Genomic DNA, 16848 nt, shown 5'->3' on the forward strand with positions numbered 1-16848 from the left:
AGGCAAAGGAGAGGCTCTCAGGAGGCGAGAGCTTCCTCTCTGGTGAAGGCGTGGGGTCCGAGGGAAGACCCGCAGACTCCTCTGAGGAGAAATATCTGGGGTCTTCCTCTTCCCCCCACGAGGCCTCTTCCTCGGTATCGGACATAAGCTCATGTAGCTGAGTCCTTAACCGGGCCCGGCTCGACATCGAGGCACCGAGGCCTCGGTGTCGTCGAGCGGTGGACTCCCGCGCCGGCAGGGACGAAGCTCCCTCCATCGACATCGACGGGGACTCCACCTGCGTGGCGGTCGAGACCGGCGCCGCAAGCGGCGGCGGTGTCGACGGCCTCGGCACCGGGCTAGAGCTCGCCGTCGCCACAGTCAACGGCGCCGAGGGCGCAAGCACCCCCGGCGCCGGCACAGCCTGGCGCATCAGCCCTTCCAGGATCCCCGGAAGGATGGCTCGGAGGCACTCGTCTAGGCCCGCTGCCGGGAAAGGCGGGGGGGGCCGGTAGAGGTGTCGGTGCCGGAAGCTGCTCGGGTCCAGGAGACTGCACCGATGTGCTGGGACCCTGACGCGTCGGTACCTCCACTACCGAAGGGGATCCCTCCTCTCGACGCGGACGCTTCGGCGTCGACTCCTCGCCGGTACCGAGCGCCGGATGCATCGAAGGCGACCGATGACGGTGCTTCTTAGATTTCTTGCGGTGCCCGTCATCGGTGCCAGGTGGAATGGAGGAGGAGGAGGTCGATCCCCCTCGGTCTCGAGGAACCGGGTCAGACAGGGTTCGGTCCCGAGGGCCATGGGCCGAGGGAGTGACCGGGGCCGATTGCCCACGCGGCCTCTCACCCCTACCCTCACCGGAGGACCGGCGGGCCGACGGGACCTGTGCTCCTGGGGTCGATGCCATCGGTGCCGATTTCTCGGGCATCGATACCGGTACCGAAGAACCGGCCGTCGATACCGATGCAGTCGAGGGGCCGGCGCAAGTTCCAAAAAGACGGTCCCGCAGAACTTGCCTCTCAACCTGAGTCCGTTTCCGGAGACCAAGACACAAAGAACACGACTTGATATTGTGCTCCGGCCCGAGGCACTGGAGGCACCAAGCGTGGGTGTCGGTCTGCGAGATCGGCCGGCCGCACCGACCACACTTCTTAAATCCACTTGGGACCTTCGAGGACATCGACAGAAAAATCGCGTCGGCGAAGTTAAAGTCGTCGATGGTGGCGGTAAATCACACCTCGAAAAATAATCGACCGCGGGCCACAAGGCCGCAACGCGACGCCCTCGCTAGAAAATGAGGGAAAATAAAGCGCGTGCTCTCTCTTTTTTTTTTTTTAAAGAAAAAAGGAAAAACTGGAGCGCGCGGCAACAGAAACAAAAAATAAACAAATTCGCGAAGAACGCGACGGTTTTCCGGGGCTGACTAAGAGAGAGCGGCAGTAGCACGACTCTCTCCAGGCGCGGAAAAGAAAGGACTGGCGGGAACGGTCGCGCACGGGCGGGAAGACGGCCGCGCATGCGCGGTGGGCGTGCCCTGCGTGCGGACCGCCCGCGAAGCTTTTTCCGGTTGGTGGGGGCTGCCGCGGACGTCACCCAGTCGTGAGAACAAGCAGCCTGCTTGTCCTCGGAGAACTTCAAGATTCTCCGTGGAGGATCTTGTGGATCAGTGTATGGACTTTGAAGTGTATTTGTTCTTTAATGGGGAGCCAGTGGAGTTTTTCCCGGAGAGGTGTTGCACTTTTGAATTGTGATTTACCAAAAATGAGTCTGGCTGCCGTGTTTTGGGCGGTTTGGAGTTTTTTTTAGAATGTGGGCTTTGCAACCAATGAAGATACTATTGCAGTAGTCAGCATGGGTGAGTACTGTTGATTGAACCAGATTGCGGAATGTTTTTTGGGGGAGGAATGGTTTTACTCTTTTCAATACACACATCATGTTGAACATCTTCTTCGTGATTGCTTTTGCATGAGTTTCTAGAGTTAGATGGTTGTCTAATGTTACTCCTACATAAGTACATAAGTAGTGCCATACTGGGAAAGACCAAAGGTCCATCTAGCCCAGCATCCTGTCACCGACAGTGGCCAATCCAGGTCAAGGGCACCTGGCACGCTCCCCAAACGTAAAAACATTCCAGACAAGTTATACCTAAAAATGCGGAATTTTTCCAAGTCCATTTAATAGCGGTCTATGGACTTGTCCTTTAGGAATCTATCTAACCCCTTTTTAAACTCCGTCAAGCTAACTGCCCGTACCACGTTCTCCGGCAACGAATTCCAGAGTCTAATTACACGTTGGGTGAAGAAAAATTTTCTCCGATTCGTTTTAAATTTACCACACTGTAGCTTCAACTCATGCCCTCTAGTCCTAGTATTTTTGGATAGCGTGAACAGTCGCTTCACATCCACCCGATCCATTCCACTCATTATTTTATACACTTCTATCATATCTCCCCTCAGCCGTCTCTTCTCCAAGCTAAAAAGCCCTAGCCTTCTCAGCCTCTCTTCATAGGAAAGTCGTCCCAGGATTTTCAAGTTGTCTGATATTGGAATTGTGACGTCGGGGGTGATTAGGGTGGTTGGGAGTGGATTGGAGTGTCTTGAAGAGAGGATTAAGCATTGAGTTTTTTCTTTATTCAGTTTCATTTTAAAGGCATTGGCCCAGGAGGCTAGGATGTTCATGCCAGTGAATACTTTATCAGAGATTTCAGCAAGGTTCAGCATAAATGAAAGGGTTTAGGCCAGCTTTGGATAGGGATTTAGCAAGAGAGATCATCAGAATGTTGAAAAGGATCGGGGATAGAGGCGATCCTTGAGGGACTCCGCATTGTGTGGTCCATGCAAATGATATTGATGAGGTTGATTTGACTTGGTATGTTCTGGTGGTGATGAAACTTTTTATCCATTTAATGATGTTTCCACCTATCCCTAGTTTGTCCAGAAGTTTTGTAAGGATATTGTGGTCTACCATGTCAAATGCACTGGATAGATCGAACTGCAGAAGAAGTTATCTGGTTTTACTTTAAATCTGCAAAAGTCTCAAGTTCTGCCAATAAGGTCTGAAGTGCATGACATCTGGAGGGGGCATTTCTTGACCTGGGAAGAGAATGCACTCAAGTATTTAGGGGTCTTTATTCCAACTAACCTCTTTCACCTCTACCAAGTAAATGTAATGTAGATTGTTAAATGACAAAGATGAGACTCACTACTTGGAGAGCTTATTAATTCTCCCTATTGGGTTGGATCCAAATATTTAATATGTTATTGGCACCACACTGGTTATATACATTTCAGATGTTGCCTTTGTTCCTTAAAACTCAGGTTGAAACATGCAGTACCGGATGGATGCAATGTTAGTTGTGACTGTGATATCAAATGTATAAATGTTAAACATTGATTAGTCCAAGATTTTGTTCATAGTGTTGCAAATTTGTACTACTGTTGTGATACTTAAAAATAAATTTTTTATTTAACTATATGAATTTTCCAAGTACTGGGTATATACATTCCAGTTTCATTTTTATCCACTTAAATGTAGTAGTATGTGTGTGCGTGTAGAGTAAGTTCAATTCCAGCCCTGGCCCCAACCCAAGTTCCACTTCCTTTTTGTCTACAAATTATGCCCTTATAATGACACAGACACGTAGTAATTTGAGCAGATATCCTTCTGCAAATCTTCTAGAAGTAGCAGAAGTTTGTGGCCTGGATAGTCTTAATAGCATCTGTATGTTTAATTAGATCAGCTACTTCATCGACTGTCTCCAAATAATTTCTCTCCAAGACCAGGGACATCTGCTAGATGGTCCTGGACAGTAGATTCGAATTTGGAGACCCTGAGCCAGGATAGATGTCACATTGCGGCAGAAATACGTGAAGAGACATCAAAGGCATTACAAGCCTGTCTGGCCAGGTATTTACAATCATCAAGAAGTTTTCTGTGAAGTTTATAGAATTCCTCCACTTTTTAGGGTGGAAAAAATTCTGTGAAAGATAAAGTTCTCTGTATTAGAGATTTTAAATAAATTGTGGAATAAAGTTGATAACCCAATATTCAATTGGTTAGCACTGGAGCTTGAAAAGTTTTTCTGCCAAAAAAGTAACGTTCTAGCTTCTCGTCCTGGAGGAGAAGCAGCGTGAGATCTTGCAATACAAGTGCGTTTTAAAGCAGATTTCACAACTAGTGAATGGTGGGGTAGTTGTGTTTTCTCCAATCCAGTGGAGTTTTGTATCCTATACATTGAGGCATATTTTCAAAGCACTTAGCCTTTCAAAGTTCCATAGAAACCTATGGAACTTTGGAAGGCTAAGTGCTTTGAAAATATGTCTCATAGTATCAATTTTCTTTAGGGCTACCTGAATTGACAGTAGAATCTCCTAATTTTTGAGCAATGTATGCTTCATTATTCAACAAAGCGGAACAGTGATTCCTTCTATAGGAGGGGAATCAATCTAGCTGATTGAAGCTCTTCCTTTATTTCCAGTTTAAAAGGTATGGCTTGAGCCATCTCTCAGACAAAGCCAAGAGAGATGCAGATCCCCTCCAGTCTCTCAGGTGGCAGAGAGGGATCAGATGGAATGCCACAGGACTCAAGGTCCTGTGGTTCTTGATCCGTCTCCCAGCAGAGAACTGAGTCCGACTCCTCAAAGTACTGTTCATGGAAAGTACAAGGAAGAGAGTGATGACTAGAATGCCGGCTCTGTATCGAGGTGCGTCGAGGAAGATAAGCCTCCATAGCTGGAGAAAGCTCATCTGGTGATGTTGATAAATGCGTGTGTTGAGTTTGTGCCACACTGGACACCAAGCCGGAGTGCAGGACCCCTCCTGTGACGGTCTCTCTGATGCACTGACTGGCTGAAGCTGGTGCAAGCACCTGTACAAATACTGAAAAAAAATCAAAACAAAGCTCTGTCATTGTAGACAATACACTGAAAATTTCTACCCAGTGTGCCGTGGCCAAAAAAGCAGTTTGCTAGGAATTATTAGGAAAAGGAAATAAGACCAAGATTATTATAATGCCTCTGTTATCACTCCATGGTGCGACCTTGAGTATTGCATTCAATTCTGATAGCTGTATCCCGAAAAAGATATAGGTTCAAGGAAGAGTGACCAAAATGATAAAAGGGGATGGAACTCCTCTCATATGAGGAAAGGCTGAAGACGTTAGGGCTCTTCAGCTTGGAAAAGAGACAGTTGAGGGGGCATATGATTGAGGTGTACAAAATCCTGAGTGGTGTAGAACAGGTAAAAGCAAATTGATTTTTTTTCACTATTTCAAAAAGTACAAAGACCAGGGGACACAATAAAATGATAAGGAAATACTTAAAAAAAAAAAAAAAAAAAAAAAAAGAGGAAATATTTTCTCATGCAAAGAATAGTTAAGCTCTGGAACTCGTTACCAGAGGATATGGTAACAACGGTTAGCATATCTGGGTTTAAAAAAAAGGCTTGGAAAAGTTCCTGGAGGAAAAGTCCGTACACTGCTATTGAGACAGATATAGGGGAAACCACTGCTTGCTCTAGGAGTAAGTAGCATGGAATGTTGCTACTATTTGGGTTTCTGCCAGGTACTTGTGACCTGAACTGGCCACTGTTGGAAGCAGAAAACTGGGCCAGATGAACCACTGGTCTGACCCAGCATGGCTATTCTTATGACTGCAACATAGTAGCCCTGAAAGCTCTTCTGAGCATGGCCCAGATTTCCTCTTGAAGAGTAGGTGTTGGTATCAGCTGAGAAAGTGGTGTGGATGCAGCCCGACATACAGCCTGTGCAGGTGCTAAAGATCTCAAAAGACCTTGAAGGCTCTCGATGAGAGATGAGGAGAGGAGGAGAGCGGTCAATGCAGCATGGATGCTTCCCTTGCATCGAGAACGTAGGTAGGGGAAATATGGGAAGAGGCCTTGAGGAAGAGTGATATCAATGCTTCTTAGATTTTCTATGCTGTAGGTTCCTCAATGAGCGTAGGACTGATGACGAGGAAGGACAGTCCTTACGCGAACATGGTATTGAGTCCAATGTTGGATCTTCTTGATGTTGCGTCTGTACACCCATTGTCGATGCAGGTTCCTGCCAAGCACAATGCAGATGCTGATGCAGAACGAAAAATGTTACTTGCTCGACTCTGCAGGCTTTAAAAGGTTCTTGCTTGCATATGCAGGCAGAGGTTACACTGGATCTCTCTGTGCTCTGGACCTAAGCACTGAAAACACTAATTATTGGGTTCTGTGTCTCATATAGTCCTATTGCATCAAGTACATTTTAAAGTCACTCGGCACACTTGTTGACATGGAGGGAAAAATGGCCGACACTAGGTCATAAGGCTGTATGGCCCCTGGCAGCTCAAGTAGTCACGTACCCAGAAATAGTTGATGCTTCCCAGGTAAGAGAAGGGCTCAGAGGCTCCAAAAGGCTGAAAATTGAAAACGTAACAAATTAATAATGAAAATAGAAGAATATGAAGAAAAAATGTCCCGAAAAAAGGGAAAGCACCAAAAAGGTAAATATTTGACACATTGAGGAGAGATCAAATAGTCAACCTCTCTGCTCCACGGAAAATGATACTGCTGGTCCCGCACTTGAGAGTTGGGCAGGGCGGGAAGGCACCCCGCATGGGGGCACTGCCTCAAAGACTTAAAGTGCCAGGGCACTTGGCAGTGTCTGCTCTGGGATCCATGGATGACATCACCCACATGTGAGAATATATGCCTGCTTGTCCTCGTAGAAAGGATGGTAAAGACCAAGAATGCTATAAATGCCTCTGTATTTCTCCATAGTGTGACCTGACCTTGAATATTGCGTTCAATCCCGGTAACTGTACCTCAAAAAAAAAAATAGCAGAATTAGAAGATGTTTTAAAGCAGAGCGACCAAATTTATAAAAAGGGATGGAAGTCCTCTCATGAGGAAAAGGCTAAAGAGGTTAGGGCTCTTCAGCTTGGAAAAGAGACAGCTATGACTGAGGTCTACAAAATCCCGAGTGGTGTAAAACGATTAGAAGTGAATCGATGTTTTACTCTTTCAAAAAGTACAAAGACTAGGGAACATTCAATGAAGTTACATGTAAATACTTTTAAAACAAACAGGAGGAAATAGTTTTTCACTCAACAAATAGTTGAGCTCTGGAACTCATTGCAGAAGGATGAAGTAATGGCAGCTGGCATATCTGGGGTTAAAAAAGGTTTGGACAAGTTCCTGGAGGAAAAGTGCATAGTCTGTTATTAAGATGAACATGGGGGAAGTCACTGCTTGCCCAGGATTGGTAGCATGGAATGTTGCTACCATCTGGGTTTCTGCCAGGTACTTGTGACCTGGATTGGCCACTGCTGGAAACCAGACACTGGGCTAGAAGGACCACTGGTCTGACCCAGTATGACTATTCTTACATTCTTATTAAGCCAAGTACCCCTTATGCCAAACAAATTCAACTGAGGACCCCGAGCTCCAATTAGAAGACATTTTAAAAGATATTTTATTAAAAACTGAAGAATAAAAGATGAAACTTGATTGGTCACTATCGGCAACTTCACTTTTGTGATTTTTTAAAAATAAAATATATATAAATAGGCCCCATATGAACCAAGGCACCTTTCTATGCACATAGCAAATGAAAACAACAAATAAATACCACAGTAATGAGTGTATAAAAATGCTACAGCTATGAGCCTTGGTCCCCTGCCTAGACTTTGGTTCAGGCTCTAAAATGAGGGAAAAGCTTACAGGCCTGTGTGGCTCTTGCTTGAACTCCCAGTGTTGGAGCACTGCAGAGAACAACAGGAAACACAAGGGTGGGGGTCCAAATGACAGAGTGACATTGTGGTCAGCCATGGTGTGAGAAAGGAAAGGTATAGCTGCATGCAGGGTCTTGCTTAAGATTTGTGGTCAAGCGAGCTAAAGACAAAACCATGTTAGCAAGATAAAAGCTACTCATTAGCATGAGCCCATCAGTGGTAACCATGACATTAGCATAGATCCAATCAGGTATATCTACTGTCATGTTATCCATATCCTGAGGGCACCTATAAAAATCAGGGTATTTCCTGGTTTAAGCTAGAGAGAAGGGTTGCCTCTCTCTCCAAGGGAAACTAATGTGACCAGCAGAATTGACAAATTACCTAATTGCTTTCCCTTGTAAAACCTTTAATTGGTAAAAGAAATTATAAAAGATTAGGAACTAATTAACACCTGTTTGCAGCTGATTATATTCCTATAACTAATTGATTGTACGTGCCTGTTGTCAATCACTGATTTGACTTGTATCTTGGCAAATAAACTCCTCATCCCAAATGATGTTCTGTGGACTTCACTTAATGATCAAAGGCTGTAAGTATAGATGCTTCTGCTCTATCAGGCTCTCTCTCTCTTGCTGCATTGTATAGCCTGTAGCCTAAATCCAGTTTGTCATAAGGCTGGTATCTTTCCCTTGCCAGTGCTGAGAGGCGGACTAACGTCTTTCTCAGTGGCAATTTATTTATTTATTTATTTAGTTGCATTTGTATCCCACATTTTCCCACCTATTTGCGGGCTCAGTGTGGCTTACAATACATTGTAAATAATGGAAATACAGTTTGTTACATTACGATTATGGTTACATTGTGAATAGTTAAGGAAGACAGAGTTATATCGGTCACTTTTGGGGCGTAGAAACTATAGGATATGTCGTTGGGGAATTACTACGGTGGTCGAATAGTAGCAAGAGAGTGATGGGTAGAGAGTTTTTATCTGTGGGTAGATTGTTGAGTGGGAGAGAGTACGGGGAAGTGGAGTACGTGAGGTAATGTCTTGAGGCATTATTATGATGTATATGGGATTTATATGTTTTAATCCTTGCGGTATGTTTTTTCAAAGAGATAGGTCTTTAATCGTTTGCGGAAGTCTGTCAACTCATAGACCGCTCTCAGGCCGCGTGGCAGTGCGTTCCAAAGTTGCGTGCTCTTGTAGGTGAAGGTTGATGCATGTAGTGCTTTATACTTTATGCCTTTGCATTTTGGGAAGTGGAGGTTGAGGAAGGTTCTGGATGATTTTTTGGCATTTCTGGGTGGCAAGTCTACCAAGTCAGACATATATGCAGGGGCTTCACCGTGAATGATTTTGTGCACTAACGTGCATACTTTAAAGGTGACACGTTCCCTGAGTGGGAGCCAGTGTAGTTTAGAACTTTTAGAACTTCACAACTTCTTGATTACCCCAGTACTAGTGCTATTTAGAGATGGAGTCAGATTTGAGGTCTCTGACCCCTATATTAAAACATGAGAGAGAAGTAGAAACTGCCTGCAGACAATAGAAGGAATGAAACCACAACCACTTAAATTCGAAGTGTGGACTGTGTTACCTCTTCAGCGTTCTGTGCTTAGAAAATCTGGAAAATCAGCACAGTTAGCATGACCTGGATAATTTCACTCACAGAAACTGACTGACCTCATCTTGTATTGAGTTAGAGAGAGGACCCCAAGCCTGTCTGGCACCACCACCAACAGTGGAAGCATTTACCATAGGCTGCTTCTGGCCACTATAGAGCCTTCCCTCTGCCAGGTCCCACCACAGCAGAAACAGGAAATGGAATCAGAGGGGGCAGGACGTAGCAAAGGGAAGGTCACAGAGTGGCTAGTGGCATCCTGTGGTGATTACTGCCGCTGCCAGTGGCATGTAGTGGACATTTACATCAAGTGATTCAGTAGATTTGTCAAACAAGAGCAGCTCAGTGGTCCAAACATATTACCTTTTAACTCTAAAGAAAGAGAGAGAGGCTCAGTGCCTGCATATCATATCATCTCAGTGGGAGGTTATAGGTCAGGGCCCCGCTTATTGTTTCAGTGAGGCTGGGAGGCTCCCACAACTAGGGAAACAGCTAGAAACACTCAGCAGACCCAACATATCTTCCAAACTCTGTGAAACAGAAAGAGAATCTCAGTCTCCTACCTATCACCTAACGTCTCCAGAGGACATTGTGGAACTGGGAAAGTTAGAGTTAACAACTGTGTGTCTTAAAATGAAATTGTCTTAAGTGAGAAATGCTAGCTTAGTTGACCTTAGGGGACGGCCAGTAAGTACAAATAGAAATGTTTATTACAGACCTCTTATCTATATTGACAATGAAAGGCCTTTAGATAAGAGGTTAAAGAAGGTCTGAAACTGACCAGTATTTGTGATTGATATCTTCTTTTGGAAAAATAAATCATATTCTGTTATTTAACTAAAGAGAACAGGTTATAAATATTAGTCCAATATTAAATCTAGTTTAGAAATGCTATGTGACAGGTTTTTACTTTGTACTATGCCCTTATACAATAGACTTTTAGCATATTTGCTTAGATTAAGTTCAGCATTCTAAAAAGATGTCTTGCCATCTTTCTTCATTCTTCTTCCCCACCCCTAGGTTCCATTCGTCTTCAGTTCCCCTACCCCCCTTCTGAGTCCCATCCATCTTCTCTGTTCCCCCTTTCATTCTCCCTCCTGAGTGCAATCCAGCTTCTACATTTCCCGCCCTCCTGAATCCCATCTTCTACTATTCTTCCTCCTCCCTCTCCCACTAGGTATACTAACCAGCTAAACTTAACTGAGCTGCAAGGATTGAAGGGTCACGGCTACCCTTTTCCTTTTATACTGCGAACCTGATCAGTGCTCCGAGGCTACAATCACCACACTCTGCGTGCTGGTTCCAAACTCCTCCACATGCCTGCTGTCTGCTGACACTTGTGATGGGGGGGGGGGAAGCACATTTGAGGGACAGCCAATGAAATTGATTGCACTTTCTTTAGCTGTGTGGGCCGTGTGGCATTTTTCAGCCAAACAGTAAGTTACAAAACAGGGGCCCAAGACAGAAAGGGGGTGGGAGCAAGAGAGAGAGATGGTGCTTATACCCCCCCTATTACCTCGCATACCCCTTGGGGTATGCATACCACATGTTGGGAAGCCCTGTTCTACACAACCACACAAAGCATTTCACCAAGAACAATTACAGAAACATTTTAGGGAAATTGCTTCTTCTTTCATAGAAATATGTAGAATTCAAATAGAAAAGAAAACACAAAAAAACCTTTATGCATTTTAAAAGACACAAATGCACAGCTACCAAAAATAAGGCTAAATGTACTTACAATAGAAAATGTTTTACCTGAATGTAGAAGTTTGTGAAGAGGATTATTAAAGACACCATGTAGCTGTTCTGGAAATACAGCCAGCCTTTAGGGAACCCACAGGGCCACACTAAAGCACAACTAGTCTGAGTCATTGTCAACACAAACTGTGTCTGAAAAACAAAGGAGAACAATTAAATTGAAATAGAAAAAGTATTATAAAAAACAAGAGAGTCAACGGTAGGCAGGGTTTGTTCAATTTCAGATTAGGTCAAAACGCATTTGAGGTACACAACAAGAACCCACATGGCAAATTAAAGAGAAAAAAAATACAAGAAAATTTTCCTTTAGGTCCTTTTCCTTTAAGCTAGAAATGTTCCTCCATTCAGCACAGAATGGTAAACTATGCATGTGATCTCAAAAGCAAACTGCACAGCATCTGCTGCTCGACCCAAAACTCCAAAGGGTTTTGGGAACAACAAACATTTTCCATAGCTACCCTCACCCCAAGAAATACCTAGGGACAAGCATTACCTATAAACAAAAATAAAGTCAACGTGGAGTCAACTGCACAATAAAATGACAAAACACTGCAACAATGCTTACAAAAACAGGCAAAACAAAACAAAAAAACATAAGCACCAGTTAAAACTTTTTAGGAGTCAGGTGAGAGGAGAAGTAGGGAAGGACTAAAGACTCCTCCCCCTGCTCCTAATTAGGATGTGTTTTAAAGGGGAGGTAGAATGGACCTCTCTCCCTCCAGCCACATTCTCCCACTTTTCTTCTGTAGCCTCCTCACCACTTAGGACTGGGGCAGGCAACTTAGTGATGCCCAGGAAGTCTTGCGAGGCCACCGCTTGAAGTCTCAACAGCCATTTTAAAGAAGCAGTGGCAGCAAAAGGATCAGTGGCAGTGGGCAGGAAAGAGTGGGGATCTTTCCTGCCCTGAAGAAGCCACTAGACCACCAGGGTGCCCTGACGGGACCTAGGGCTGGAACGGAGGTGGATGGATGCAGTCGTTTGTGTGTACATGGGTGGGAGAAAGGGAAGGGGCTGTAAAGTGTGGGAGTGTGGGTGCAGATGGGGGAAAAAAAGATTGGTAAGGGGCAGTAGCCTCGTATCTAGCCTGTTATAGGGGCTGAAGCTAGTAGGCAGAGATTGCTGCCATACTGGTTCACCCAAAACAATAGCAAAAGATTATTAGAAATAAGGGACTGCCTATAAATGGTCCATCTGTAAAAAAGTCAAAAGCTGTTCCAGTTGGATAGGCAGTGCCTTAAAATCCTTAAAAGGTGAAGGACAAAAGACTTTTTTAAATTGTGACAGCTTTTTAACTTATTTGAAAGCTTCCCATACGTAGATATAAATATCATGAAATAAAAACTGATCATCACTAAAACAGCTTCTAAAATTATTGTAGCTGGTAGAAACAGCACTAATAAAGGTTGTATTTTGTCAGGGCCGTGCCTAGGGTCTCTGGCGCCCCCCTGCAGACTATCAGTTGGCGCCCCCCCCTGCAGACTATCAGTTGTTGGCGGCGGCGGCGGCGCCGGCGCCCCCCCCCCCCGTGAAAATGATCGCTCACCACTTGCCACACTGACAGGAATTGTCAGCAATATTCTTAGAAACAAATTGCTATACATTGCAAAATAAGATAGCAGATGTAAATTCTCAAAGTGGACATATTCCAAACACTAAAATGAAAATAAAATGATTTTTTTCTACCTTTGTCTGGTGACTTTCTTTTTCTGATCATGCTGGCCCAGTATCTGATTCTGCTGCTATCTGTCCTCTTAACTCCGTTTCCAGGGCTTCCTTTCCATTTATTTCTTTCCTTTCTTCTTCATTTCTGGTCCTCAGCTTCTGCCTATTTTCTTCATCCATGTGCAGTTTTTCTCCTCTCTTCCTTTTCCCTCATTTCATCTCCTTCATCTTTCTTCCCTCCCCTCTATGTCCAGCAATTTCTTCTCTCTCCCTGAGCCCTGCCCTCCCATCCATGCTCCTCTGTCCCCTGCCCCCTCCATTCATCCTTTTCCAGCAATTCCTCTCTCTCCCTGAGCCCTGCCCTCCCAATCCATGCCCATCCATGCTCCTCTGTCCCCTGCCCCCTCCATTCATCCTTTTCCAGCAATTCCCCTCTCTCCCTGAGCCCTGCCCTCCCAATCTATGCCCATCCATGCTCCTCTGTCCCCTGCCCCCTCCATTCATCCTTTTCCAGCAATTCCTCTCTCTCCCTTCCATGATCCCCCCCCCTTTGCATCCATGCTCTCGTCTCTCCCCTGCCCTCCCGCTCCCATTGTTCAACTGCCCGCCCTCTTCTCTCCCCCCAACATCCCTTTTCTTTTTTTTTCTTTTTAAATTTACCTCCATGGCGGTTCCGGCAGCGCAGCGTCAGTGAAGGAGGCGGCGCTCCCGACGTCGCTAGCCTTCCCTTCGCTGTGTTCCGCCTTCTTCCGACGTCATTTCCTTGACGTCAGAAGAAGGCGGAACACAGCGAAGGGAAGGCTAGCGACGTTGGGAGCGCCGCCTCCTTCACTAACGCTGCGCTGCCGGAACCGCTATGGAGGTACATTTAAAAAGGAAAAAAAAAAAAAAAAAGGGATGTTGGGGAGAGGGCGAGCGAGGTGAGCATGGTGCGGCGGCACCCCCCAGAGGGAAGCGCCCCCCTGCCATGCTTACCTCGCTTACCGTGTTGGCACGGCCCTGTATTTTGTGTTCATTATTTTACACTGTTCAGTACAATAATAAATGGCCAAATTTAAGTGAGGATTTCCTGTTTATATTAAAAAGCAGCTTCTGTCCCTGGTGTCCATGATTCGAGCGTCCCAGCAGGTCATGGCTCAGCAGATGTTGAGACTTCTGGGGCACATGGCCTCTACAGTTCATGTAACTCCCATGGCGGGAAGGCACTCACTCATGTGTGGTGTAGCATGTCTTACGCTCCACAAAGCTCTCATTAGACGTTTGTAAATTCCATACCGGGCAATATGGGTCCACGTTACCCACTTGTGAGAATATAAAGCCTGCTGTCCTCATAGAACACTTGTTACAGGCAAGTATCTGCGCTTTCCGTGTGCCCCAGTTAAAGAGTTTCATTTTACTTCCAATCTTTATAACACCAGGCTTCCCAAGGCAGATAATAGTTAAGATAAACGTATCAGTAAACAGGATATCCTCACTTAAATTTGGCCATTTATTATTATTATATAAATATCAAGCAGAAACTAACAATTTATGTTTAAACATTTTTATTGAACAGTAAAAGAGCAAATACAAATACTGTAGATTCATGTCATCATTTTACAACAATTTCTCAACCCTACCCGTTCCCCCCTCCCCTACCCCACCCCCCCACCCCTTTTTCCGGTTTCTGATAAACTCTATCATGAGACAAGTCTGGTGAGAAAAGGAGCCGTTTACGTACCACTGGGCGAAGTGTCATCAAAAATCGTTGCCACGTGTATTTAAACTGTCGTTGCACAGCAAATGAGGCCTTTTGCAAGCTACACCTCTCCAATTTTAACAAATCTATCATGTGTGTTCTCCACACAGACACCGAGGGTCCGTGCGTCTCTCTCCAATACAATAGGATCACTTTCTTCCCCATCAGTACTGACTTGCATAAAAATTGCGGCAAGCCCAATGGGGGTCTATCATCCAGCTGGAAGTCCTCAAAGAGAATCAAAGCTGAAACTGGAACGGACCACTTCCAGAGCTGAGATATGGTACACATGATCTGTGTCCAAAAGTTGTTAATGTCTGGGCACTGCCAAAACATGTGTGCCAAGGTGGCCAGTTCCTGCGAGCATTTAGGGCAAGCTCCCTTAGTGTCCATCCTCGCTCTGTATGCTCTTCTTGGTGATATGTGGAGCCTTAAGGCAAATTTATACTGTAATTCCCAATATCTTGGAAATGTCTCTCGCCTTTGGATGGAAGTGAAATGTTGACAAAATTGGTCCTCTGTTACGACAATTTGTAAATCCTCAGTCTTGCCCAATTAGTTGCTTGAAATTTATTTCTTCAGTCGTGTCCTTAAGGTATCTGTGATGGAAACGCAAGGGTACTGCGGTACTAGCGTTTAGGGTGAGTGCTTCGCTCAACACATCCTGCACATCTTCAGTCAGGTTGGACCACCCTAAGGAGGTAATGTAATGCTTTATCTGCAAATATGCAAACCAATCAGTGGGCTTCAAGCCAAAAGACTGTCTAAGTTCAGCAAAGGGTTTGACAGCTCCCTCCTCTGTGATGATTTGGCTTAGATATTTTATCCCTTGTACTGCCCAGTGGCGAAACTCTCTCGACTCTGTACCTGCTATAAAGTCTGGGTTGTGGTTGATGGGCAAATACGGGGTGCTCACTGCAGAGAAACCATGCCTCCGACACAGCCATCTCCACGCTGCTCTGGACGACCGCAGCAATGGGTTGTTCACCAGACCCCGGACCCGTGCCCTAGGTATTGTGTGTAATAGCCAACTGAGGTGAGTGGACGGCATCAAAGCCCCCTCCGCTGCTCTGTCCGAGAAGTCACTAGTCTCTGCAATCCAGTCTCGTATGTGTCGCATGGCACATGCTACAGACAGATATTTAATATTGACCAACCCCATACCTCCTTGCTCTTTAGGTTTTTGCAAGCTAGAAATTGGTAATCGCGGTTTCTTTCCCCTCCATAAAAATCCTTGTAAAGCTTTATGCAATATTCTGTCTGCTCTTCTCCTCAGCGCCAGTGGTAGCATTTGGAACAAGTATAGCCAGCGAGGTGCTAGCATCATATTAAATAATGAAATGCGTCCCACTAGCGCCAAGGGAAACCCGCCCCAAAGACCCAACAATCCTTTTGTTTCAATAAGTAATGGAAGTACATTTTTCTCATATACAGTGGTGGAAATAAGTATTTGATCCCTTGCTGATTTTGTAAGTTTGCCCACTGACAAAGACATGAGCAGCCCATAATTGAAGGGTAGGTTATTGGTAACAGTGAGAGATAGCACATCACAAATTAAATCCAGAAAATCACATTGTGGAAAGTATATGAATTTATTTGCATTCTGCAGAGGGAAATAAGTATTTGATCCCCCACCAACCAGTAAGAGATCTGGCCCCTACAGACCAGGTAGATGCTCCAAATCAACTCGTTACCTGCATGACAGACAGCTGTCGGCAATGGTCACCTGTATGAAAGACACCTGTCCACAGACTCAGTGAATCAGTCAGACTCTAACCTCTACAAAATGGCCAAGAGCAAGGAGCTGTCTAAGGATGTCAGGGACAAGATCATACACCTGCACAAGGCTGGAATGGGCTACAAAACCATCAGTAAGACGCTGGGCGAGAAGGAGACAACTGTTGGTGCCATAGTAAGAAAATGGAAGAAGTACAAAATGACTGTCAATCGACAAAGATCTGGGGCTCCACGCAAATTCTCACCTCGTGGGATATCCTTGATCATGAGGAAGGTTAGAAATCAGCCTACAACTACAAGGGGGGAACTTGTCAATGATCTCAAGGCAGCTGGGACCACTGTCACCACGAAAACCATTGGTAACACATTACGACATAACGGATTGCAATCCTGCAGTGCCCGCAAGGTCCCCCTGCTCAGGAAGGCACATGTGACGGCCCGTCTGAAGTTTGCCAGTGAACACCTGGATGATGCCGAGAGTGATTGGGAGAAGGTGCTGTGGTCAGATGAGACAAAAATTGACTCTTTGGCATGAACTCAACTCGCCGTGTTTGGAGGAAGAGAAATGCTGCCTATGACCCAAAGAACACCGTCCCCACTGTCAAGCATGGAGGTGGAAAT

The 16848-nt window shown here is 45.3% G+C and overlaps 1 protein-coding gene across 2 annotated transcripts in view; it reads right to left on the reverse strand.

The window, feature by feature from the left end:
- Positions 1 to 16848, reverse strand: part of ELOVL5 (ELOVL fatty acid elongase 5) — a 123595-nt gene that overhangs the window by 15993 nt on the left and 90754 nt on the right. For both annotated transcript variants that reach the window (XM_030198965.1, XM_030198966.1), the window contains exon 7: positions 11088 to 11222. In XM_030198965.1, the coding sequence (XP_030054825.1) occupies positions 11088 to 11222 (135 nt within the window). The remainder of the gene's footprint in view (positions 1 to 11087; positions 11223 to 16848) is intronic.

Source organism: Microcaecilia unicolor, chromosome 3 (assembly GCF_901765095.1).
Source record: "Microcaecilia unicolor chromosome 3, aMicUni1.1, whole genome shotgun sequence".
Lineage (NCBI taxonomy): Eukaryota > Metazoa > Chordata > Amphibia > Gymnophiona > Siphonopidae > Microcaecilia > Microcaecilia unicolor.